The sequence below is a fragment of the Lissotriton vulgaris genome, chromosome 8 (genome assembly GCF_964263255.1).
Source record: "Lissotriton vulgaris chromosome 8, aLisVul1.2, whole genome shotgun sequence".
NCBI classification, from domain to species: domain Eukaryota; kingdom Metazoa; phylum Chordata; class Amphibia; order Caudata; family Salamandridae; genus Lissotriton; species Lissotriton vulgaris.
In genome coordinates this window covers 602,342,418-602,370,086 of record NC_141696.1, presented here as the reverse complement: position 1 = coordinate 602,370,086, position 27,669 = coordinate 602,342,418, and the positions used below count along the sequence as shown (strand labels likewise).

General features: G+C 43.1%; 2 protein-coding genes across 3 annotated transcripts in view; both read left to right on the top strand.

The window, feature by feature from the left end:
- Positions 1–1,319: 1,319 nt before the first annotated feature.
- On the top strand, positions 1,320–6,437 carry LOC147697784 (late histone H2A.1-like). Its single transcript, XM_086934459.1, has 2 exons — positions 1,320–1,388; positions 5,981–6,437. Exon 2 carries the CDS (start codon positions 5,985–5,987, stop codon positions 6,399–6,401), a length of 417 nt encoding a protein of 138 aa, XP_086790585.1. The 5' UTR covers positions 1,320–1,388; positions 5,981–5,984; the 3' UTR covers positions 6,402–6,437.
- Positions 1,367–27,669, top strand: part of LOC147697783 (late histone H2A.1-like) — a 233,829-nt gene continuing 207,526 nt past the window's right edge. Inside the window, exon 1 of one of the 2 annotated variants that reach the window (XM_086934457.1) lies at positions 1,367–1,388. The gene's annotated coding sequence lies outside the window, so the exon portion shown is untranslated. The other variant, XM_086934458.1, reaches the window with a different exon arrangement.

Genomic DNA, 27,669 nt, shown 5'->3' with positions numbered 1-27,669 from the left:
ATGGAGCCAGAATGACATTCCACTGCGATCATGTGATGAATCCCTCGAGTGCCCGGGCGTGAAAACAGAGCCCAGCAGCAGCAGCAGCCAGGGAGCGCATCGGCCAAGACGGGAGGGGGAGAGCCCAGGAGAAAGGAGAGGAGAAAGGCGAGAAGAGGGGTGGGGGGAGAGGAGGCGACGTCATTTTTGGAAGCTAAGCCCCGTCCTTTTCGGATTGAGGGGCGTGTTTTTCGAGGAGAGAAAGAAAGGAAAAAACACGCCCCTCAATCCGAAACGGACGGGGCTTAGCCCCCAAAAATGACGTCACAGAACCCACGTCTCCAATGGCTGGCCGCCGTTTAGGCAGACAGCCAATGGAGAAGAGGGGCGGGTTCAAGCCTCGCTACTCTGGAGACATAAGATCTCGCCAGCGAGACTGCGCATGCGCAGCCTACGCTAGCCGAGACCTAAAAACGAATGTCTCCATCTGTAACTGGCACTGGTGTAAAGCACTATGATGCCTTCAGGTCTAGTTTGTGCTATTATAAAACTCCACTAAAAAGAGATGTCATGTTAGTCATGTATACTTTCCCACTAACCCGCCACCAAGTCACCCTTCTTCTGCCTTTCCTACTATTGGAGGCATAAGTTAAATAGACGCCGAATTCCAGGTAAAATATTGTTGAAACAGAAAAAAGGAAATCTAGATGCAAGTGCAAAAAATATTGACTTTTTCAAGGCTGGGTAAACTTTGTTTCCAGTAATTAGCTGGAGGACGCTGTGCAGCTTGAGGTTTTTGTGAGGCCGCTCTGAAAGTTTAAGGTGCAATTCAAAATCGCTTGAGTTAGCTTTAAGGGGTACATTTAAAATTGTTCTGAACACTGGGCCTCAAAATATTAGTTGCCGGGGCGCCAGCAGTGCTTACAATGCCAAAAGCGAAACTACGGTTCCCAGAATGCGACATGCTCTTCACCAAAAATCCTGGTGGCAAATGGCCTTAGGTCCACTGAGCAATTTTGGATCTGTGTACAGCTTGAGTCTTAACTGGGTCAACGTATCCCCTCATCCTTACGCGACAATTAACTTGGGTCATTGTAATACCTTGGCTTTAAAACATTTGGAGAAGGCAGCGTATTGCAGCAATAAAGTCTTCTAAAACAGCGTTCTTTTTTGTGGGGTGGGTGGGGGTGTGACTGAGTTGACACTTCTCTCTCTCTTTTTCAGAACTGGGCAGGGCAGGGAAGCGGGGGTGCGCGCCTGACACTCAGGTGGCAGTCGTTGCGTTCTGATTGCAGGTGTCAGCTAGCCCCGAACTGCTGGGACTTTAAAAGGAAGCTGGGCGCGCGCAGTTTGAGATCATCTGTGTGAGCGAAAGGTTGTTGCAGGCGGTTGTGGGGCGAGTGAAAGCGGTGAGTGTACGCTGTTTAAGAGGTAAAGTGTTTTACTCCATTGGTGGTGGGTTTTATGAGAGTTTGCCATCTGTTCTTCCTTGCCCTCAAACAGTATTGTTTCCAAGCAGCCTTCTTCGCTTACAAGTGCTTCAATGTTGATTATGTTTATTTTTAAATTGTAAGTGTTTGTTTTCAAGTAGGCCTTTGGCTCTTATTGACTTTGGTGAGATTTTAATTATTTTTTCTTGACGTACCATGTCGATTACCTTTTTCCCTAGTTTACGAAGTACTAATCTGTTCGATTGTGCAATGCTGACTTTGATACTTGGAAAAAACAATGACTCCAGCATAGTATCTGTAAAATGCGCAGACTAAATTTTATAGCGACCAGAAAATGCCTAAATTCTCTTAATGTGACTATATTTAAGAAACGAGCGCGGACCCCCTCCCAATCTCTCAAAAGAAATATAAACCTAAATCAATATGTTGCGCATGTTAAATGCATTGTCCATGACAAACCGTCTGTGCGTGAGCGCAACATTGCATTCTCCATAATATGGTTTTCATCACCTTGTAACTATTCGCCGCCAACCTCTAGGGTCAGCGAGGGTACAAAGTCGAAGTGTTGCGGGATTAGTACGCTAACTTTACTTTAGCGACAATGTTCCAGGTAATGCTGCCAGCACCAATAAACGTTCATTGGCAAAGGCAGCAGGTCGCTCACATTTTAAAACCAGACCTACCGATTTGGCAACACTTGTTCGTATTCGGTCATATTAATCCTGTTGCTCTGTGTGGCAGGAGTAAGCTAAACGTATGTAATTCAATAGTTGTATTAATTTGAGGGCTTAAAGCCGTCTTTAAACTGTGAGACCAGGTGTAATAGTTTAGATAACATTGCAGGCTACACCACTTGCTTAAAGTGAAACCCTGTTTCTTGTATTCGAAATATCACGCTTGTTCACTATAGCATGCACCATAGACCGGGCCACGGGAATTGTTCAGTGAGGTAAACATTGTTCGACGGGTTTTTTAAAATTATGCCAAATAACTGAAGCACTTTCTGGCCGTATTATCATTTCAACGCACATTAATACTCTGGTCAAAATTGCCCCTCCTTAGTACCAGTCATCCGCTGAAATGTCATTAGTTAACCTTTGCTTCTACTACCCTGCTCTCAAATTGTATATTCTGTTAAATAAGTATCAGAGAAAAGGAACTTTAATCAACTGGTGGCTGAAATGTAGTACATTTTATCGTCGTGCCCCTCTTTTTGAATTTGTTTTGACTTTTCAAGAGAATTAAACACTGGCAAATCAATAAGTTTCTGCTAGATAATGCCACGGTACTGGGTACATAAAAGTATAGACTCCCAATCAACACTTTCCCTTTTGTAGACCAATACCTCAAATTACTCACCTTCGCTCCTGCAGAAGGTAAACAGTACAGCCATTGGATGCTATCACTTTGAATGACTGCCTTTCGCCAATGCATATGTACAAAAAATAGTTCCAGAAAAATAGAAATAGTTAGTCACTTGCGCTTCCCAACCACTGAACATTCCTACCTATAAACCGGCTTTGGCATATTCATGTATTCTACCGAAAAATAGCACAATTCATTAAAGTAGCCCGAGTGTATACGCATATTTTTCGGTTAAAGATACACCCAGGGTTGTGACTGACATTTCAACCACTTGTATCCGACTTGAAGGGCCTCAACTGCTTCTCACCTATTGGGTTGTTGGAAAAGCACTGTCGGTATAAACTATCTTGGCAAAGCTTCCACCCCAATAAACAGACAATCTATTATCTAACTGTACTCGCCAGTGACTAAAGGCACCTATAAATAGGTGTGGTGATATTAAAAAAAAAGGTGTATTAATCTGTAATTTGACTCTGCTCATTACGAACCAGGGTTGGTCAACGCTTCCTAAGGAAAATGCACACATGAGTAAAATGGCAGAAACCTGTGTACAAATTCGTATACTAAAGCCACACACCTCAGCCTGGTACAGGTCATTTGAAGCAGTGGCTCCTGACTTGAGATAGACTTCACAAGTGGGACTGCAGTTTCATGAAAATATTTCAATGGTTTTGCAGTTGACTTGTTAAGAATACCTAGTAACAACTTGTGGAACTGCCCCTTCATGAAGGAATAGCAATGCTTTTGCATTGTCTTGAGGGGGATACCTGGTAATGACAAGGAACTGCATCTCCGTGAAAGACATTTTAAAATTCATCACTTGATTCAAGGGGATCTTTAACTTTAGGATTTGCCCGGTTTGTGTGTGAAACGTAATCCTCTTATTGGCTTGCATTTTGCTTCTTCCCACCACAGGGCATTTTACAGTGACGTAAATATAATGCCACTCAAATAGTTTGCCAACAATGTGGTAGAAGGCACTGGACATAACCATTTATTGCTAGTACCTGTATTTGGTGGAAGGCACTTGGCCTAACCAGTGGATAGAAAATGTGATTATTGTAAAGGGTTATATAACAATCAAGACAATTGAAAGTTGCAATATTGATATACCAGCATTAGCATAGATACTTCTAGTGAATTAAATGAATGTTTATTAGCATAGCAAGAGTGCGTTTGTTTTCAAGCTCCAACCCCCTGAACTTTGAAGGACACTTTAAGCAGTTGCATCTTCCTAGAGGAATACTTAGTAACAACACGAGTTATTGCAGCTCTAAGCAACTTGTTAGGAAGTTGCTTCTGATTAGAAGGGGACATCTAGTAAAGTTCTGAAGGGCAGCAGTCAAAGACGTTATGCTGTTTATCGAAAAGGATATATAGAAATTACTTGCAGTAACTCTTGCTGTGGGGGGTGTTAGCAACCCACACCAAGGGTATATCTGATGCAATAATTATCACCAATTACGTTTTTGAGATTAGCGTGCAGATTTTGGGTATTAAGCCAAAACCTGCATGTTCCAGTGAACACTAGTTTTTTCACACTTTGGTATTTACAGATCTGACCTGCCACTGTTACAAAATTCAATGGGTGATAACAAGTTACAGTAGCCAATCTAACTTATGCAAAACAGATGCATAGCTTAATCTCCGATTCATATGGGAATGGCTTCCTCTGGGAAGGAGTAAGAGAATGAAAACCTTTCATATAGTAGACCCCATGCTACATGAAGCTGGTGCACATATGCTCAGCCCCGACAAGCAAGAGCTCACTCAATTCTAATGTTATAAAATAAATGTAGGAGCAGATGTTACCGATTCCCAGAGCTGTGAATAGGTGTAAAAATGTGTTTCATCTTTTACAACCAAAATTTCATATACAAAATAAAACGGATTCTCGTTTTGAATAATTCAACACCCATATTTGAACTTGGTAAAAATCAAACTACTTAATATGGATTCTAAGTCTCTAATAATTCCAGTAGCATTATTGCAATACAAATCTGGTCAAGTAACAATTGTTAATGGTTTTAGAATATGAAAGCTGTAATAAGTTCCTATACATGGCTAATGGATTTCAGGGGTTTCAATTTGTTAATCCCCATCTTTAAAGAATTTCATGTAATCTTCTGACTTAATTTGCAAGCAACTTGTGGCAATGTTTACTACTTTTAATATTCTATCTTCTGTGGCACAAATAAACTCCCTGATCAGGTAGTCGTTGCAAAACTATCGCTTGCAATCAGTTCATCACTTCGATGGCCCCTGAATTAATCAAACAGCCACGCATTTTAAATGTGACTCCTTTCTCATCCCCCCAATATCGGTCTTCCAATTATCCCATGAATACAAAATCCTCTCTATTTGTGTGGCCAAGAGCTTTCAGAGCTCCAGACCACTTGAAAAAGGGTTAGCGACCTGGATTTTACATGCCTGTTCGTTTCTGGGCTTCTTACAAGATGTGATATTAGATCTTAGGGACGTGGCAGGGACGGAGATATGGAATGTGGTCTGATATGCATGCTTAGCGTTTTTTGTGCAAGACAAATCTGCAGTCTAAATTTGAAGTGCATAATGCAACTCTTAAGTGGTGCTAATTGTGACTACCATCAATCCAGTAGTTCTTCTACGTGCAACTTGTCCATTGAACACTTATTAATCAATTGATTTAGATTGGCTCTCTTGAATGACCTGATGAGGTCTATTTAGTGTAGCAGGCTTGTTGCACAATTTATTTATTTTTTTGGGAGGGGGGGTAAATTAATGTAGACTAGTCAATTGCATCATCTGTCTTTCTTCATTCTTCATGCAGTGTGCACGGAGCATTGAAGCATGCAGTTTGTCGGAAAGTTTAGCAACACAAGTGCTTGCCCTACACTTTTTTCTCCATAACCTAACAGGTTATGTTCAACGTCACCTTTCCACTGACCACCCCCAGTCATTTATAGGGCTCTGGGTGGCTTGAACATTTTCATTTTTATCAAACTAGCAAAAAATAGTCTGAAGAAAGGACCATGTGCTCATAAGACTTTCAAGGAGCTCAGCCATCTACCAGCAAATGTCATTGTCCAAAGGGTGCTTAAACGGAGAGTCATAGATGTGTTATGCGTTTGTGACGAATGTCACATATAGAGTATTGTATGGTTATACATCACAGTAACGCTTTTTTCTTCAACCCCCTCCCTTAGCATCATGTCTGGCCGTGGCAAGAAAGTGGGCAAGCCAAAGGGAAGTGAGCACAAGACACGGTCCTCCAGAGCAGGCCTACAGTTTCCTGTTGGTCGCATCCATCGACTGCTGAAGAAGGGGAACTATGCCGAGCGGGTGGGCTCTGGTGCTCCTGTTTACTTGGCGGCTGTTCTGGAATACCTGACTGCAGAGGTGCTGGAACTGGCGGGAAACGCCGCAAAGGACAACAAAAGATCTAGGATTGTGCCCAGGCACCTCCAGCTGGCTGTCAGGAATGACGAAGAGCTGAACAAGCTGTTTGCTGGTGTGACCATTGCAGAAGGTGGTGTTCTACCAAATATCCAAGCTTCGCTGCTCCCCAAAAAGACTGCCAAGGGGTCAATGCAAGAATCCAAAGACGTGGAGTCTCAGGAATTCTAGAAAAAGCATTGATTCCCAAATGCTCCTTGAACTAGTTTATGCCTTTTTTAGTCAGTTATTAATGCACTTCAGTGAATAAATGGTTTTTAATGTCTTACATCGTCTGACTTCTGATGTTATATACAGTAAAATTGTTGCATCACTAATGTTTGTTCGGCTATTAGTAATAAACCATGCTGCGCCTCCCCCCTCACCCCCTCTTACAAAGGATACAGTGGCATGGGATCCTATGTTGGAGGGACGACCTTTGTTAAATGGGCCAGCCAGTGACTGATGTCAATACATCAGTATGCCTAGCTGACCTAATGGTACAAAGTAACTTACTCAAGTGCTTATTGTTGATAGATCTAAAACTGGGTGAGTTTCTACCCCCTCCCCCTGACAAAATCTACACTAGATCACTTTACGGGTTGATGTAAGAGGCTGGCTCTATATATACTATACTCAAAGGAGGTAGTGTGCATAGTCCAGGGAGTCCCAGAGGTATAGCAGAGGATGAAGTACATCATTCCTTACACTAAATTTAGTGTTAGCTGAGCAGTCTGGCTTATCTGAACGAAGTGTTAAGCATTTGTCCATACTCTGACACACAATTATGTCTCTCATTCAAAGACTGAATCCAGACCAATTGTCTGTATAAAAGTTGGGTTTTTATTACTTGAATCACTTGGTGCAGGTAAGTTTTACTTTCACATTCTTAATATATTTCAAAATAAGGTGTGATGGTTTTATAGAAGCATACAAGTGTCTTTGCAGTAAAGAAAATGTAAACTCTTTGTAATACTTGAAACAGCAGATTATTTTCTTGTTTTTCACTTCATTTTCTTAACTTGATGCAAAACAAACTCCTACAGTTCAGGTACTGTAGGACTAGTCAATTGTAGACACTAAGTTACATTGTTTCATTGTAAGGCTGACCCGGGGGGGGGGCAAGGTAGTACCAAAATGACAACCAGGACAGCAGGATGCATTGCAATGGAATAAGCTGCCAATATTTACCTATAGAGGTCATCCATTTTGCTTTCAGGCTGCAGGGGTTCAGACCAGGAGGTCACTTACAGAACCAGCAGCCAGGTGAGGAAGTTGAGAGAAACCAAAGATGAGATGGACGGAGCGTTGACAATACAAACGCTCACCCCCAGTCAACTGATCTGGGTTTAATCCATCACTTTTCTTTAGCTCACTCCGCCACCCCAGTTCAGACATGACCATATGCAAATCAGTCTGACCCTGTGCCTCATGGGAACAGTCCAGTCCGAACTGCCAAGCCAGGTCTTCCCTGCACTGGAATCCAGCTTCCCAGGAGTGGTTTCTGGCATTAGGAAGTTGAGATGCCAGGCCATGTCAGAACACAATTGGTCCTGGTTACCAGGGTTTCTTTAGATGTCTGTTTTCTCCTTACTGGGCAGGTCGCTGTCTTTGGGCGGGGGGTGTCTTCTGGACGAGTAGTCCTTCTGTATGTTGGGTGTAGAGGTAGGTCTGGAAGGAGTCTTCACTGTATCGCAGGACCTTCTTGTTCTTTTTAGAGACCAAGCTGCTGTCTTTGGGAGTCTGGGGCTCTTTCAAAACTGATCAGTACACTCTGGGCTTTTTAGGTCACTGTTATTAGGCTGGAAATCATCATGCTGTATAGGTTTCTTTAAGGTGTGGGCAGGCAGTAGGACTGGGTCCAAAGCAGTGGCCACCTGGATCTTCTGTTTCTTCGCCAATCTTAAGTTGGCAGGAACTCCTGAGCTGGGTTCAAGGGTGCACCTCCACACAGTCCTCACCTCTCCTTCTACCCCACTGCCTTGCTCCTCACCTACTGCCCCCTAATTATGTTCTTAATTCCTATCCTTCTTGCAACGCCAACTAAGACAACTCTCCTTTCACCTCTGATGCACCAACGCCCGCTCTCAACCGCCACCTTTCCCTCACCTCTGAACCCTATACCCCCAACTCCCCTCCCTGACCTCTCCCTGCCTTCCACTGCCAATTGCACCCCCTTCTGTTTCCATTGAGCCACCCAACATGCCGTGCTCTGCCCTACTCTCTCTGGAAAATAAGCTATGCTCTTATCACTGCCATCTCCCAACTTGAAATTACCATTTCACTTTTAAGCTCCAAGATTTCTACTTTTCCATACACCTAAATTCCTTTGGAAAACTCACCTTCCAACAAGATGCACCTCGCCCCCACACCCCATAATAGCAAAGCATAACCAATTGTCTGCAAACTCACACAAGCCCTCGAACGCCACCCTTCTTCCACTTTCATCTCCAAGTAAACCTACTATCTACACTATTCCGACATCTCCTTTAAGAACCACTCACCTACCTAAACCCTCCCGAGCACCCTCGTATAAGTACAATATCCCTATCACTCATCATAGCCCAATTGCCCCAGTCACCAAAATAGTCTCCACAGAGCTGCACTGTCTGCTCCACAACTGCAGATCTACAATAAAACACAAACTTGAAATCTCCTACACCATAATCCTTCACAATATTGACGTGCTCTTCCTCTCAGACCTGGTCCAACGATACCTCACACTCTGATCTCCTAGCACCCACAGGCTATTCTATATTTAGAAATGACAGAATTAACAACGTTTTGGGAGGTGTTAGTCATCTTGAGAAACGCCCAGTAATCTTTAGAAACTCCCTTCAACTTAAGGCTTTACCTATCTCTTGAGCTTCAATTGCACCACCGCTCACCCCTCAGATTTACCGCCTGTTTTGTAGCTGCCCTTAGTTTATGCAGGAACTCACTGACTTCATTAGCGACCAATACTCGCAAAGTGACTATCAGATCTTCGTGGGTGAATTCAATCTCCACTGGGGCTCGTCTTGACTTTTCTGCAAATTTGCAGGTCACCTTCCTCTCTGCAAACTATCTTATCCAACACTGCACAGAAAAAATACACTCTTAAGGGCTCAATCCTGGACCTTGTTATTTCAAAAGGAGGCATGCTTACTATCTTTACCCCCTAGTCATGTAGACTGGTCTGACCTCCTCATTCCATTCGCTCTAAACCTATCACTCGCCCAACCTAGGAGGGCATCTCCTGGTTCCGTGATAAAAAAATATTTACCTCGATACCCTCTGCAAATCCGCTTTGCTATCACTTCCAAGGCTAGACTCGAACCTAGATGTTAACTAACCCCCAATGCCTCGCAGTCCTTGCAGTCAAAAACAATAACATCGCTCCTTTCCAAAGGAAAAGGCCTGCTCCCTCAGCACTTTGGTTCAACAAATCCCTCTATGAAGAAATAAAGTACCCAAGACTCCTGGAGAAACAATGGAGACCACTGCCCTCCACCAATAATTTGGCCAGGTTTTGTTCAGCAAGATCAAAGTACCACAAGCAAATCTTCTTGGAAAAGCATCGCACTTTAGAACCCTCCTCGACTCGGCCAAAAATAAACTTTAAATCTATTTGATCTCATCAAGAATCCAAATTGCTCTCCCCAACCTCCAAGTTGGAGGATTTTACAAAGAAAGCAGCATATTTCACTATATTTGACCAAAGTGAAATCACTTGTGGATCAGGTCATTCATCCCACCCCTCCAGAGGATTGAACATCGTTAGCCATTTGGCAGAACTTTGACCCCTATCTCTGAAGATGCCCTCCTCAAATGCATCCTAGCAACAAAGCCCTACAACAATTCTCTTGACCCCATCCATAATGCCATTGCCTTCTATACCCATTTGCTCTCCTATTGGACCACTCTGGTTAATCGCTCCCTTCCTGTTTCCTTCAAAACTGGGCAGATCACCCCCTCTGCTTAAAAAACCCACTGCTGATGCAAACTACATCAACAACTTCCGCCCCATCACTACCCCACCTTTTTTCTTGCGACAATCACAAAGATGTGTAGCGAAACAATTCTCGTCATATCAAGGACCATGATCTTCTTGACAATTTCCAGTCCAGCTTCATACAAAACTGCAGCACTGAAACAGCCCTGCTGCAAGTGATGATATTCTATTCGGGGGAGTCTTGCCTTCTAATTATTCTTGACCTTTCTGTGTCCTTTGACACTGTCAATCACAACACTCTCCTAACAGACTGGGCATGGATAGCACTGTGCTTAAATGGTTTGCTTTCTTCCTCTCTGATAGATCCCAAATGATCAAAATAGCCAACAGTCACATCTCCTTTGGCAGTAGGTCAGGGTGTTTCTCAAGGCTTTATACTTGCACCCATATTGTTCAATCTGTTTAGAACCAGGGAAATCTCTTAAGTTAATCCGGGATCCACTATCATCTCTGGACAACACTCCAATCTACCTTTAATGTGGCCCCCACTCATGAGCTCTCCCTTTCAATCCTAAGCTCTACTCTAGACTCCATTCAAAACTGGATGTTAACTCATAAACTGATTCTGAATCCCTCTAAAACTGAATTCCTCCTCCTCCTCACTTTGTCATCCCCTTCACTTTCTCCTCCCCTGTTCCATCATGGATGGATCTGATGAATCTAACAAACCCATCATTGTCGACAGCGCAAAATCCCTTGGTGTCATACTCTACCAAAAACTCCATCTACTCTCCCACATCAATTCCATTGCAAAGTCTGCTTGATGCCAACTGCGCCTTCTTTGGGGGATTTGTCTTTTCTTCCCAGAGCAAGACCTTAAACCCCTGGTCCAATTGCTGATTCTCTCCAGACTAGACTACTGCAAATTCTTACTGGCCTCCCCAAATCCCACCTGCTCCCCCCCCCCCCTTTTAAATCTGTTCTCGATTCAGCAGCTCGTTTCATGTATGGGGCCAAAAGAAGCTAGCACATCACACACATTTCATCCACCCTCTGTTGGCTTCCCATCGAGGCAAGATCTATCTACAAAACTGCCTGTATCACCACAAAGCCTTGCACTCCTCCTTGCTACCTGGTGAATAAACTGAAAATCTCTGGAGGCTCTAGACATCACGTAATGCAGAAAATGTATTGCTTGAACCCTCCACTTTCAAGAAGGAAACATCGCTGGCCCAATCCTCTTCAGGCAATGCAGTGAGAATCTGGAACTCACTTCCGCCTCTGCTCCGGAACACCAACTCTTCCCAGGCCTTCAAAGCTCTACTCCAATTCACATCCTCTCTATTATCTGAAGGAAGTCCTTCCATTCTAGGTAATTCTGTTCTACATGACTATAGAAGTGCCTTCCCAGTGTGTTCTTGTGGTTGGAGTATCTGCCATTTATTGCAGTATTATACCTCTTTGTATGCTTTTGTAACATACACGTGTCACTTTTTCCTCTTGTATCGTTTGCTACCTCTTGTATTTTGTTTGCTCTTGATACATGCACAATTGTCACTTTTGCCTCATGTAACTTTTGATTTTGTAACATGCTCACTTGTAATTTTCTCTATCACAACTGTTCCTTTTGTGAGTGAAGTGCTCTGACACCTTCGGGTAAAGTCTGCGCTATATAAAAAAAATAGGAGTATTACTGGGGTAGCAAGATAGTAGCCAATGGGCTGCTGACCTTGGGGTTCCGCCACCCTGTATGTGTGCTCCTCATGTGGGAGAGTTAGCAAGATTCCTGAATGGAGGATACCTGCCATCTGCAATATGGTGGGCACCAGAGTGGGCTTCACCTCTCCTACCCCCACCTGAAGGGTGGTGTTGATAGAGGTGGGCACACCTTCTTGTCCTGGTACCCCCCCCCCCGCTCCCACAAAGGGGTGAAAACAGGAAGGGGGGGGGGCTCCTCTTGCTAACAAAGGCTGTGGGTTGTTTCAAAGGCAGCAAGGCCTTTGAAGCTCATCTGCCACAGATGGTCTACCTGACGAGGGGGAGGTCTGAACAGCCATTGTTTCTGGGAGCAGTCTCCCACCCCAGGGGTCCAGTGAACTGTCTAGTGGTGGCAGGCTGGTGTTAACCAGTCCGGAACCCACCAGTGGTGGTGGGGGGCCATTATGGTGCTAGGAAACCCGTAATGACACGTTTGTTGACAATAGACTCAGAGTTTTATTGTGCACTTCAATCTAAGAATGACCTAAGATATTATAGGGGCCGTTCTGCTCCTACAGATAAGACCTCTCATGATGAGGTATAGTGCACTCTACCTTAAGGGGGGAGGGACTTAACACTAGTAGGGAAGCCAGACATTCCTGAGTAGTGAGGATTTCTCTCCCCCCCCCCCCGACCAACCAAATAGTTCTTTATTAGCAGGCAGAAACCCAACCCACAAAATATCTGGTAATCGTTTTTAGAGAATACTGTCAGTTACTGCTGTGAGATGTTGGTTTAGTTTGTTTTATTAAATTCTGTCTTTTTTTAATCTTTGCTTTCAGATTGTAAAGAACACTACTTCACACATGGTACCTGGATGAGTAATCCTTGGTATAGCACGCGTACTGTGATGTAAAGCTTGCGAGTGGTCCTATGGGCAGATTATGAGAATTGTAAAATGTGCTAAATATTATGATAATGCAGTACTATAATAAAGTGAGCTGACTTTCACTCTAGCAGTGCTAGGCAGGCATGGGGTACGGATGTGTGCCTGTCAACACTTCATTTTTTACTGCACCATACACTCAGGCTGCACTGGCTCTGAGGGTGGCATGATATATGCTGCAGCTTTCCAGCCTTTCCCTGGCAACCATGTCCTTGGAACCATAGGTGCCCCTTACAAGGGACTTGCAGGTAGGACGGTTGTTCCAATTGTGAAAACTGTGGGACAGGTTAGAGCACACAGGTGCTAGGAACCTGCTTGGCAGTGACCCCGGGTGCACTCAGAGTGCATCGGATTAGGCAAAAAATCGGGATATTACTGCAACAGAACCCCACTTTCCTGTAGTTGACTTTTGGGAAGATAGGTATGAATAGATTTCTTAGATTAATGCTTGCAACATTAATCTTGCCACTCGCACCCACTTTACCGTTGTTTTGTCACGTTGATTTGTGTGCCAGTTCTTGTGTTGTAACAGTCTGGTATAAAAACAAAATGCATTCATTCTAGTTGGCAGTTAAGTAGTGCCCAATGGTATTGGGAGGAGGAATTGCTTTGGTTCTTGTGCAATAAATGATGGAAATTTGTTTTATAGGGAGGGCCTGATTGTGTGCTTCAGGTCATATGACTAGTTTGAACACCTAGTCTGTGCTTAACCTGACATAGCGGCCTTATCCATTTAATGTTTATGGGATTATTTGTTGATTATTATGGACTTTAGTTTGAGTGAAGAGCATTTTTTCTTTATTTTCTACATGTTCATCCAGGTAGATAGCTCTGATTTCTGAAAGTGACCTAGAGCCTCTTGATATTAAACTGATTGATACGTTGTCAGGAGGTGTGGTTGGCTTGGGACCCATTTGCACACCTTTCACAATGGGACATTCATGTAATCTATTGTTTATTTGAAGAGTAGTGATCCAGCAGGTTACCAGCAAAAGGTAATCTAAAACCACATACTCTTCTGGGACCATAAATTCATTCACAACACACTGGTAACATCTGCTGGGGTCATGTTCTTGTAATTCTCAAGATTAGTTATCTCTAATCCCTAACCAATCGATCACTTAAAGTGCTTTCCTCTGGTCAATGGACCATTTAGTTAGAACTAGTTGATGAAATAAGTTAAGATTTAATATAATTACACATTAGAAAAGATCTGTAGGGATGGCTTAAAATGTGATCTTAGAGTACAATTCATGTGAACCACTTACACAGCACAAACGCCATCTCTCACAGGAAGGGAGATTGAAATGATCAATCATATACTTTCATTTATACTTTGCAATGACGCTGCATGAAAAGGGAGAGCACAGTGAAAAGAGCATACACAGATGTAGATCTCATTACCTATTAAGGTGTGAACTAACTCCCAGGCATTGGGAAGGCTCCCCAAGGAAAGAGCTGGTGAACAAAGGCTTCAGGACAGACTACCTCTCGATCACTGACGTTTGCGTAGCACCACTCTCTGACACACTTCCTCCTCGATTCTTCTGCAATCTTCAAATTAATTGCTTAAGAAAATTGGTACAGTAATTTGTTTCTTCTCCAGCATCTAAGTCTCGAACTTCTCTAGGCTCTCTAACAGCATCACAGCCTCTAGAATCTCTTGTCTAATAACAACTAAAACTACCTCCATTAAACTTTCCTGTATGCTAGTACCACCCATTAATGTTTTAAATTTATGAAATGCCTAATTCTGATTAAACAAGCAAGGGGAAGGTGATCATCCAACCATGCTTATTTCTCATTATTTTCTTTTAGTTCTTTGTCTAAAATCCAACCTTGAAGTTTTATACATCAGTCTTTATTCCCACCCGTTTTCACGATGTAATTGTCACATTTTAGAAGAAAAAAACAGTAGTGCTCAAGGACTGTTATTATGGTTCCCATAAATGTAGCAGTTTTCAGCCTTGGACGATGTAGTTGACATGGAGTCTTCCAGCTAGGTCGTATCACTCATGCATAGCAACATGAGGGGGAATAGACTGTGGCTCATGAATGCAGGTTCTTAATAAGCACTATTGAAAGAGTCAAAGACAAATGTTAAAATAAAAAATAAATGGTATTACTATATACCACCGAACTATTCTAATACCATTTACTTAATATTATTCTTTTCGCATTACTAGAATAGCTGGAATTAGTTTTCTGCAAGCATGTGAGTTTCAAGCAGTCAGCTTGTTAGCTACTGCACAGTACTGAAAGTTTCCCTCCAAGCATTAGATATGTCAAACTACGTAGGTGCAGGCACACTAAAGAAATTCAGTTAGCAGGCATCTTAGCACCACTGGGGTTACTGGATAGTAAAACACATAGGCAAGCTTCATTCTAATACTATAGTGTTGTGTGACTGTTATTGCCACAAACCAGTTTTAACACTAGGTGAGTAGTTGCATGAGAAGATTGAATCCGAGCAAGTCTCCTTTTTCACGAGACCTTGCCCCATCAGTAGTTTGCGTTGCCAGTATTCTAATTGAGAGTAACTGAATAGGATGAGCAATTGAACTAGACCTTCAATTACCATGTGTGAAGGTGCACAGGACCAATGGAAGATGTGTTGCAAAATGAGGACTGTTTGCTGAAGTTGCAGGGACCGCAATCCCCCCCCCAGAGCACCATGAGGCCCAGGTGGACGGGCTGTCACCCCAAAGCTCTTTTAGTGCCCAGCAGCTTCAACGTATGGAATGCATGACCATGCCAAGAGTGGGCCATAAGAGCCTAGGCCCTATCACTCTGGTTTTCTTCCTGAAGGTGTGCATCCCTACTATGTCATATATATTTGCAAAAAGTGCCCCTCCTGGGATAGCACCCATGAAAAGAATAGGAGTAAAATGAAAATTGAAATTGGAAACCGTTTAATTCCACACAGCTGGTGTAACAACGTGATTTGTCATTCAGTGGGAGTAGAAGGCCTGCGGAAAATCTTTTATGAACTTTTTCCCCACAGAGACTGTTGGGGAAATAGACTACGAGTCAGTAGAGTACCATTGGTTTATAACATACAGATTGTGGTTGTGCAATGTTAATAGATTATGGGTAATAGAGTTTTTGCAGATAATTAGTATGTTTTTTACGTTATGTTGCTGGTGGGAAACGTAAATCTCTAGAGCTTAGACCAATAGGAAGAGACTTCTGTATTTAAGCGAAGGGCTGGGAACAGGGAGGGGATTACCATCTGTGAGAGGTGAAACTGAGGATGTTTGAGAGTTCCTGGTTATGGCTGATACGAAGCGTTATTAGATATAGAGTAAAATGTTGAATGATGGGGTGTTTGGAAGTTGATGTGAGCGAGTAAGGAAATGAAAGAAGAAGTGAGTTGTGGTTTGAATGGTGTCGTACAGGGGTATTGGTGGGTTGTGGATGAAGAGCGCACTGAGTAGCATGTGAATGGAGTTATGAGTGAAAGACACAGTGAATGAATGTAAAGTTGAATGTTGGCTGTGTTAAATCAAGGGATGAGTGAGTGGGGTACAAGGGTTGGGGTAGTTTTATAGTGAGCACAGATAGATTAAAGGTCAAGATTCCTGTTAGTTTATAGTTGTTGGTTTGACGGTATTTTTACTGCTTATGTACGAACCTCAATGAAGTATGTTAAATTATTGCATTTATGTGCAAAAATTAAATGAATTGATATTGAAGAGATTTAATGCGAGTATATGCCAATGGTAATACCGTTTTTTTGTACTTGATTATAGTGACCCCCGACGAAGGGCACTTTAATGCCCGAAATGCATTGGGTATCTTCTAGAATAAACAATACTGTCTACAGACTAATTTGCTTCTGTCGTGTTTGTGCAAAGAGGTTCGGATGGCCCAGCACCAACATTTGAAACTTTGAAAATTGGCAAACATTATTCCGCCTGTGGAATGAGATAATTGTTGTGAAAGCGTAAAAGCATGGTGTTGGAAATATGGATTACATTGCAATAACGTGATATATTGGTTCAAAAGAATGACAGCCTATCAGGCGACTGCTAGTGTGCATTAGGCTGGGGCGTACTATCGTCCTACAGGTGGCATTTCTTCCTGAAGGACCGCAATTAATTTGGCACTAAAGAGACCCAAAGTACTCTGGGAGAAGCCAAATGACTTTAATTTTATCTTAATTTGTTGTGGTTTCCTCTAGTCCAATGATGGGTGGGTGGGGGTGTTAAACGGCCATTGGTTTTCTCAGCTATGCTCTTTCTGGCAAAGTACCTCTAGGATGTTGGAATGGGGTATGGGGGTCAGAGCATAGAGATCCTTCATAGAAAAGACTAGGTTCTGGTACCAGTATATCTCCTATCGAGCTGTAACATCTTGTTCTTCAGATAAACCTCCAGTATAGGTTGCTGCACTTAAAAGTGTAGTGTAGTTCCTATATTCCCAATAGGTTCTGCGCATTGGAATAATATATCCAATAGATTTGACGTAGGACTTATGTAGACTTGGTCTCTATCGAATATATTAGACTTAACTGTGAGTGCCAGCTAGCTCAGAGGTCACTAGAAGCTTTCTTGAATACACAAGAAGGGATTCATTTCTGACAACCGCGTAAACATGACAACTTTGTTTCCCCAAGAATAAACGTATCTTCAGAGTTGTGGAAACAATAGATAGATATTTTACTCAGTCAATCGTGCATGCTTCGTTTCATCAGAGGTGCAGAGAAATAGAGAGACGAGACGGGCATTTTCAATAAAAGGATTTATTGAACAGTCTTCTTTCTCATGCAAGTAAAGTGAACTGCTACAATCTTATTACTGTTGCAAAGTATACTGCGTACAGTAAGAAGAGTATTATAAAATAATACTGTAAAAGCATTGTATGGTTTCTAAACCATAGATAAATACATACATAAATAAAGGCTAAAAAGTACTCAACTGGTGCTTCTAAAATATGCCTACCCCAATGTACCTAACCCAAGTCTAGTATGTGGGAAGAAGTAAGTGAGGTGTAGCATAGGTTTAGTTTTTCTTTGCCAAGAATCTAACCAAGATTTCTCTTAGGGTCTAATCAGCTCCGTACCTTGGTTTTTAGAATGAAGGAGTTCTGGTATCTGTCCTGGGACTCGATTTCCCAACACCCCGCGAGAGGAGCTTGGAAACACTGGAACTGGATTGTCACCTGGAGAAATGCAGCCTCTTGATCAGTGCGTCAGCTGGAGGGTCGGCTTCCTACGGCACTTGCTGTAGCGAGCTGTGTCTGGCAAGTAGATAGTCGAGCTGCTCTGAACCACTGTGTGTTAGCTAGGGCAAGTGTAGGCATTATATACCTTGAAGGTGCCTAGTTTGACGTAAAGCCGGGCATAATAATGTTGTTGTACTTGGCCCTTTTTGCAGGGTCATCCCTGAACTTTTTGCTTTCCTCCTATATTTTCTCTGACCTGTTGTTGGCTATTTTATGACTCTGGGCACTTTACCACTGCTGATCAGTGCTAAAGTTTATATGCTCTCCCTATTGTAAAATGTATGTTTGTATTGGTGATTCCATGATTGACTATTTGGTTTACTTGTCAGACCCCAATACAGTGCACGGAGTGTGCCCAGGGCCAGCGACGGCTCGTGGAGGGAGTTACGGTGGGGCAGGAGGGTGGGGAGGGGGAGGGGCAGGGTGGAGGTTGCTAAAAACCGGCATATGGATAATTGCAGGTAAGTAAACAATTTAATTAATAAAACGAATTTCGTAGTGCGCCTTGCATCGCAAAATGCAATGCAGTGCGAGCTACGAAATTCGTTTTATTAATTAAATTGTTTACTTACCTGCAATTATCCATATGCCGGTTTTTAGCAACCTCCACCCTGCCCCTCCCCCTCCCCACCCTCCTGCCCCACCGTAACTCCCTCCACGAGCCGTCGCTGCCCAGGGCGTTTAAATCCAAATGCTGCGGTGGGCTTGCAGCACTGGTTGTGGCACCCACAGAAGCAGCCTTGTAAAATGTGTCTAAGGTCTGCCATTGCAGAGCCTGCGTGCAGTCTGGCACTGTCATGCTGATTTCTTCATATCAGACACCCCTATGGTAGGCCCAAGGGCAGGGTGCATTGTAAGTATAAGGTAGGACAAGCCCTGATGTGTGTGGCATGTCCTAATAGTGAATTACAGCCATTTTCGTTTTTCACTATTGCAAGGCTACCTGTTCTCCATTGGCCAGAATGGGCTGTTAGAATTATTACACGTCATCAAAGAACCCCAAGGGAATGGTAGTTCTTTGAAAACTCCATGAGTTCTTGAACAAATCAATATTCAAGCTAGGGGATGTCCCTGACTGCTGAAGCCGGTTTTTCCAAGAAATTGTTGTGGCTTTTTGGAACGGGTGGAAGTAGCCATGCCTGTATTTGGACTGCATGGGCTATGTCTAAATATGGGTATGATTTCTATGCCTATAGAAGGGCAATGTGAATTGTACCTATATAAGGGCATGAATCGGGAAATTTGGCTCGAATCCTAAAACGCCATACAACAAAAGTAGCACTGGCCAGTCTGATATAGATAATCCTATGACGACCTTTAAAAACAAAAGGATTAGGCTGGGCACTCCAACATACCTTTCTGTGACTTCAGCCTCACATAATCCCTCACTTTATGTTCTGGTGAGGATCAGTTATAAAGTGCCATTTAATGTAGAGCCCTTTATGGAGGATTGCTTTATAAAGAAAACGGCGTTGCTACAGGCTGAACGCTCCCCTTTGATGCTTCACTCTAAGAAGGATTGAGATACAGTTTGCATCTCTGTAGTCACAGTAGTCTCCTTGCCTGAGTGCCGTTAAAGGGGCCTCCACAGCATAGAAGCGCATCGTGGAACCTCAGTCTAATTCCCATAGTTAGAACCAGGGCTGTAAATGGGTCGGGTCTCGCCGGTGCTGACCACCTGCAGTTTTTTTTAAAGGAGGCCTCAAAATGGGTTTCTTTCGGCTCTGTTTGTGCCCTGGCACAGGCGGTCTGTTTTTTCCAGACTGTAGGGACAGCAAGCACATGGATGTGAGCATGCTCACTGCTCCCTTCTCACCAGTGGAGAAGTTATGGCATGACATCATGTCAAGTGAGCGTTGTAGGGGGGGGGGGGGAAGTGAAATCATTTAGTAATTTTCCCTCTGGATTTCCCTTCTCTTTTTGAAACTCAGAAGCAGCAACATTGTTGCGGTGTAACCAGGGCTTTAAGTGGAAGCTTTTTCAATATTCTATACAAGCCATAGTTGCTGCTTATTTATCTTATGCAACTAACAACCATTGACAAAGCCAATAGTCCTGACTTCTTGTAGGTATTATGTTCATTGTTGTATCATATCTGGATGCAATGACAAATAGCAAAATACAAGTCGGGCGGCACACTATGCTAAGCACAGATTTTTAGCTTGTATGTTGTGTAGCCACGCCCTTGATTACATTGGCCATGAGCCTTTCAGAGACACCCCCACCCCCCCAGTTTTTTTAATCCCACTTAAAGCCCTGTTTAGAACATCATGAAATGTTGAGGGATGCTCCACCCTTTGAGCCTCCTGCCTCAGAGGTGTGGGTCTGTTCAAACGTGTGGCTCTGAGCTTCCCCTCCGAGTCCAACAGCTTCAAGGGGGGTACCTTCATCTGAGTATTCAGAATTTCCTGGCTGCGAGGTCTACTCCTACCAGAGTACATGTAAACTAACCCCCCCCCACCCGTGACTTGCCCCTGTAAGATTCTCATTGGAGTATCCTTTACAGGAGAATTGGGGAAGGGGGTCAGACCCAGGCGGAACAACTCCATAATACATTGGACTGGCTTTTGTGGCACGGGGTTTTCAATGTGGTTATGTGGAGGACATTCTATTAACTTGCAGGGTGGATTGGATTGGGACCAGTCCTATTGAAGTTCAGGGTGACATATTTTAGGTCTCTGCAACTGGTTCAAAGACTACTCTGGAACCTGAGCAAAGGTGTCACCTCTTAAGTGGGCAGCAGTGGTAAATAGTAGCAAAATGTTCTGGGATACAGTAAATATCCGAGGGATGTTCTGCCAAACCCTCTTTTGGCCTGCAACATATCTGGCTCAGATAAAACACATCAACTCTATTTCTTATATAGTGGAAGAGAATTCACAGAAAGATCTACTTTAGCCACTTTGGGTAACCCACCTCCCCTTGATACCTCTATCAGAGGTGGAGAAAGCGATGAGATGCCCAAGCGGTAAAGCCCCAATGACAGATTGGGTCACTCAAGGACCTCTTCAAATGTAACATTCAGCTTTGGGGGTCCCTTTGTTACTAATTTAACATTTCCCAAGTAACATGAGCCCTAACTCTTGTACACTTTGATCAGTGTCCATTTTCAAAAAGGGCGATCCTAATTAAACCAAATGTTCACGCCCGATTATCCTTACTGATGTTGCAGTAAAGATCATTGGGTGACTCCCCTCAATTGCCTGAGATCCTGGACACATTTATATATGGCTTTTGTCTTGGGCTAGGTACAGTGCCTGAACTTGCACTTCATCCTATGTAAATACATGAACACCAGGCACAGCCCACTGTACCTAACCTTTATGCATTGATCTACTGACTTTGAGCATGTAAACAGAACCAAGCTTTGGTTGATACAGTTGGATTAGGGTGTTAAAATCACCTTGGTGCATTTCCTCTATACCCTGGATGAGAATTTAGAAGTAAAGGTGTACTCCAGTTCAGCTGGAGAAATTTCTGATACATTTCTTAGTCAGTGGAGGGCGCCAGATGTGCATTTTGGCTCTTGTTTGTTATAAATGTATATTAATATTTGAGTTCTCACCTAGCGGTAGCCACTGACAACTTTCCAAAAAATGTTAACTCTCTGGTCCCAGGGCTACCTTATGCAGACAACACTGTTTTAATGAGCAGGTTCCTGAGAGCCTTGCACTTCTTAGTGGAGTATTGCTTATTTTATGGGCAGCTTAGATCATGCAAACAACGTTGGGAAATCCCATATTGTGGTGTGCGGCCCTGGGAAGAGGCATATCGTGACCTTCTCAGTAATTGGATGTTCCTGAGCTGCGTGAGCAATTTCCACTATCTTGGAGTCCCTTTTGACTCTGTTCAAGGCAGTCAATATCTCCTGTTTGCACCGAATTAGGGTGGCTGGAGCTAGTCTTATTATCCCCCCCCCCCCCCCCCCACCACCCAAGACCTCACACAGAGTAGTCCACCTCTTGTGTAAAAATATACAACTAGAAGTGTCTCAGTGGCTTTGTATAGAGCAGGGATTTGGGATATCCATACCTCACAGGGGAGGGGGAAAACACATTTGCTGGCATCTTATTAATCTTTCCCTTACTAGCCCTCATTTTATCTTTCATACAGAGCCAAACCGCCCAAATGTTTGATAAATCAAGGCTGGCTCTGCTGCAACTCTGGATTAGTGTGGTTCTATAGGAAGGCAAGCTGTAACATGGAGGTTATTTGACTCTGCCCTAGGTAGAGGCCTCTCTATCCCTTAGTTGAAATGGTGTTGGGTCCTTTCATGAACTTGGTGCATATGAGGTATTTTTTTTTACACCGCACAGGTCACTTTCACCAACTCCTATAAATTTGGTTAAATCTCCTTTCTTGGAACACTATCTTATCCAAAGATTAGACTTGGTATACAGTAAAGGTCCCTTCGGGGAGATCTTGTTTCCCTGAAATTACCCAGGTGGGAGAGATGATGATCGCTTCTTCCACTTTAGGGCCGGCTCTCTGTTATTACTCAACAAAACCGCACTTGCCAACTTTCTGAAAGCAAGGAGAAATCATTTAGTAAGGAGTAAGACTTAATCTGAACTGGCGTGCGCTGGTGGGGCCCACCAGCGTTTATTCTTTTAGGACGGCACTTATTTAACCTCATCAACTAATGACTGCAAGGCAGAGAGGAACAAATTGGAAAGGATGAACAGAAAGGGGGGGGGGGGTGCGGCAGAGGTAAAGCGGAACTGACAAGAGTAAGTGGCGTATGGACGTGGATTAAAGAGATTGAGGTGAATTCAGCACTATGCAGGCAGCTCTAGTATTTGGGACACTTTTTTTATACAGAGTTTCGGGCCCCAGCACTCTAATTTTAGCAAAATTATGCCCTTGAGTAGGGGTATTACCACTCGGAAAGGACAGGGGATGTCCTAGGCTCACTTGGAAATTCCAGGATGCACCTCCACTGAGACCTGCTCGACCATTGATCAAATATTTGAAATTTGAAAATCTAGGAGTCCCTGTGCCAAGATGTGTAAGAGCAAAGGGAGCGTCGAACAGAGAAAGCTCGTAATTAGGGTATGGGTGGACGGCAACTTTTTTCAAGAAGCAATTCGGAAAGAATGTATACTGGATTTGTGAAGCAGGGGAGTGTAAGAAATCTGCTGTTTTGCATGATGAACATGGTTTGAAAAAATGTATTTTAACTTGATAAAATCATTAAAAAGATGATTTGACTACATTCCCCTTTCAGCAAGAAAACCAGCGGCATTTGCACTGATTACTGTAAATAGAACAAGAGAAAGCACCCTGCCTTAGGATATAAGGGCCCTAGCTAGAGGGTCCCGAATTGGTATATGAAGGGGTGATTAACCTGGGAGTTGACACTGCACACAACACACACAAGGTCAAACCAAAAGGACTCAACAGAGCATATTCAAATATATATTTTTTTTATTTTCTTTAAATATATTTTTTTCTTTTTAGAATAGAGGTATCAAAAAGGTATAAAAAATTGAGCAGTACTTTCAATCTACATGATACAGTGAGAACATCAAAAGGACAAAACCTGATATAAGGACAATAGTGAAAAGGGAGAATTATGCTGCATTCAAACCTGCCCAGTACCAGCCATACTTCAGACACACTATCAAACTAACTTATATACATTCTCTCACTCTACCTTATATTCTATCATTCAACTTTCATTCTTCCATTCATTCTTCCAATCCTGGCAAATGCAACACATAGATGACCAATATGTTGCAGAGATCGGGATGTTCTTCCAGGCAGATGACTTTTACTACGGGTCCTGATGTAATTAGGACAAAGACCCGTATTCCTGGAAACACAGGCCGACGCGCGTTTCGGTGACAGGCCAATGAGGCCACACCTTCGTCAGGGCTAGGGGCAGTGCACTGGGCAAGACACAAATATAAAATCTGTAAGATAGTCTATCACGGGGGAGCATAGGTATCCGGCAGAGTATGCTGTGCTGGGAGGCTAAGGCCTCTAACTTTCATTGACTGGAGTCCAGAGCTGAAGTGTCTTGGGAATATTTCATCAGGAAATAGCGAAGATAAACTGGATATATGCGCATAGGAAGTTGAAACGTTTTTTTGATTTCTCCCTGAATAGATCGCTAATCAAACAGCATAGTCCACCGAAAACCTGTTCAGGAGCCGGTGGCTTACGAAGGCGGTTCGCAGAATTTGTATTTCCAATGAGGTTACGATGGTTATTGATCAAACTTTCGGAGGAGGTCGACCGGCACAGTCGACGGAACCCCATTGAAAGAAGACGATCCTCACGCTGAAGGACTTCCATCTACCCGTCTTCCTTCGTAACAATAGGCCGAGTGGAGGAGTCGGCGGAACCCTATCTTTTAAAAATGCGTGCCGAAACTTGGAAGGAACTCGAGTAACCAGTCATGCCCGATAGTGGATAATACAGCACAGAAGTGCGCACCGGTTCCTCCGAAAGTTTGATCAATAACCATCGTAACCTCATTGGAAATACAAATTCTGCGAACCGCCTTCGTAAGCCACCGGCTCCTGATCAGGTTTTCGGTGGACTATGCTGTTTGATTAGCGATCTATTCAGGGAGAAATCAAAAAAACGTTTCAACTTCCTATGTGCATATATCCAGTTTATCTTTGCTATTTCCTGATGAAATATTCCCAAGACACTTCAGCTCTGGACTCCAGTCAATGAAAGTTAGAGGCCTTAGCCTCCCAGCACAGCATACTCTGCCGGATACCTATGGTCCCCCGTGATAGACTATCTTACAGATTTTATATTTGTGTCTTGCCCAGTGCACTGCCCCTAGCCCTGACGAAGGTGTGGCCTCATTGGCCTGTCACCGAAACGCGCGTCGGCCTGTGTTTCCAGGAATACGGGTCTTTGTCCTAATTACATCAGGACCCGTAGTAAAAGTCATCTGCCTGGAAGAACATCCCGATCTCTGCAACATATTGGTCATCTATGTGTTGCATTTGCCAGGATTGGAAGAATGAATGGAAGAATGAAAGTTGAATGATAGAATATAAGGTAGAGTGAGAGAATGTATATAAGTTAGTTTGATAGTGTGTCTGAAGTATGGCTGGTACTGGGCAGGTTTGAATGCAGCATAATTCTCCCTTTTCACTATTGTCCTTATATCAGGTTTTGTCCTTTTGATGTTCTCACTGTATCATGTAGATTGAAAGTACTGCTCAATTTTTTATACCTTTTTGATACCTCTATTCTAAAAAGAAAAAAATATATTTAAAGAAAATAAAAAAATATATATTTGAATATGCTCTGTTGAGTCCTTTTGGTTTGACCTTGTGTGTGTTGTGTGCAGTGTCAACTCCCAGGTTAATCACCCCTTCATATAACAATTCGGGACCCTCTAGCTAGGGCCCTTATATCCTAAGGCAGGGTGCTTTCTCTTGTTCTATTTACAGTTGTCTCTCCCCCCCTTGGCCTGCCTATATCAGTAAGTAACCCACGGGGAACCCCCTTCTTTTGTTCATTTGCACTGATTACATCTAGATTGGACTATTGCAATAGTCTGTGCAGGTACCACCAAACCAATTCTTCACAAACTATAGGTAGTACAATGCTTGCCACTAGGCTAGTTCTTAAACTGCCATGTTGTTCATCGGCGTCAGCAGTCTTTCAAATCCTTCATTGGCTGCCAATACACCAGTGTCCTGTTCAAAATTCTTTTGCTTACCTTCAGGTCCTACAGGGCAGTAGGACCACAGTACCTAACTGCAAGATTTACTCACTACACTATCTCTAGGATTCAGAGATCATCTACTAACTTTCTCAACCAACCTACTTTTAGTCTTCAAACTAAAGGAGGCAGATCTTTTGCTTTCTTAAGAACTAACGGCCACATGCATCAACCTATTTAGGAAGTGCAAACGGTGCGAATCGGTAAATTCGGGCGTTTGCGATTCCTAAATAAGTTTTTGGGATGCATCATGCATTTTTGTGAAATTCGCTATTTTTAGCGATTTCCAAAAATGCGATTGCTTTTAAGGAATCGCAAATTTGCGATTCCTTAAAAGCAATGCATGATTGTGTTTCAAATTGCGAATTCGCAATTAGGGGGTGCAAATTACCACGAGGGTGAACCTCGTGGTAATTTGCGAAAATTTTAAAACCCTGTCATGTTACAGACACACATGTCCTTAGGACATGTGTGTGTGAAACATGCACTTCAAAATACATTGCAGGGGGGGTCCTTTGGACCCCCCCCTGCACCCATGGAATGCATTAACATTTTGCGAATCGCTAATTGAAATTCGCAAAATGTCAATGCCTTCATATTGATTCCTATGGGCCTTTTAGCCCATAGGAATCAATGGGAATTGCGAAATCGCAAATTAGAATTCGCATAATATTTGCGATTCGGTAAAAATTGCGATTTTTACAGACTCGCAAATATTATGCGATTTAAATCATGCATCCCATTTTGCGATTCCTTATTTGCGATTCCCTAAAAATGTCAAATAAGGAATTGCAAAATCTTACTTTGATGCATGTGGTCGCAAGACAAGAAATCATCTTACCATTCATTTGAGACACATTTATTCTGAAACCCTTTTTAGGAAACTACTGAATACTCCTTTGTGAAGCAGGGGAGTATAAGAAATGTGCTGTTCTGCATGATGAACATGGTTTGAAAAAAAATGATTAATTATTGCCAATTCTGGAGCTAGATGCACATTAATTGGTGCCCTGATTACATTACATTAATGCATTTCCTGTTCTGGCTGCTAGCTCATCGTATTAAGTCTATTGAGAAAAAAATTGGTGGAGCGTCGCCCCACTGCTTTCTCGCACAGAAAGTAAGCCAAAACAAAATGGTAATTAAGTTGTTGCCGTTTTATGTCTGCCATGATGGTGGGGGGGGCTGCTCTGCTTTTTGAGCTGGGCAGGGGAGGAGTAGTTTGCCCACTCCTGAGTCGCACAGACTGTTTGGTCGGACCAGTAATGCTCCCTCTGCCCTACTCCATGCAGGCTGCATTGCAGCTTGCATGGAGAACATAACTACCCCATTCACCCCTGGATGGGTGGTGTCGCGACAAATCACAACGCTGCTTGCAACGTCGATTGGCTTGGGCGAGGGAGCCTGGCTGGCTGCCTGTTTCCTGGTAGTTTTTTAAAATTTCCCTGATATGCGACCCCCCCCCCCCTTGCGAATCCCCCCCACTCCCGCCCTGTGACTCCGTTTTCGATACCTCGCTCCATTACCCACACTTTTTAACCAGGCTGAAACTCAAGCAGTGGTATTCTGGTCATACCATTGTTTCATGGGTTAATCACTCAGCCCTGCATTGTTTTATTTATATATATATTCACTGAAAAAAACATAGGTTATAGACCATATATAGTTAGGAATTCGCATTTACAAAACCTTATTTTACTCACACAAAACCATTGAAATTCCATATATAGTTAGTTGCACTAACTATATATCGCGCACCCGCAATCCACTGCTGATGATGTCACATATTACATCATTCATGACATGGTCAGTGACATCACTGATGACATCACTGATGACATCTCAAATGACATCACTGATGACATCACTGATGACAACATCCAGTGACTGTATGTTTCTGTAAAGTTAAAATATGTCTTACATATTGAAGAATGAGTGGATGTATAAGTGTCTTGATGAA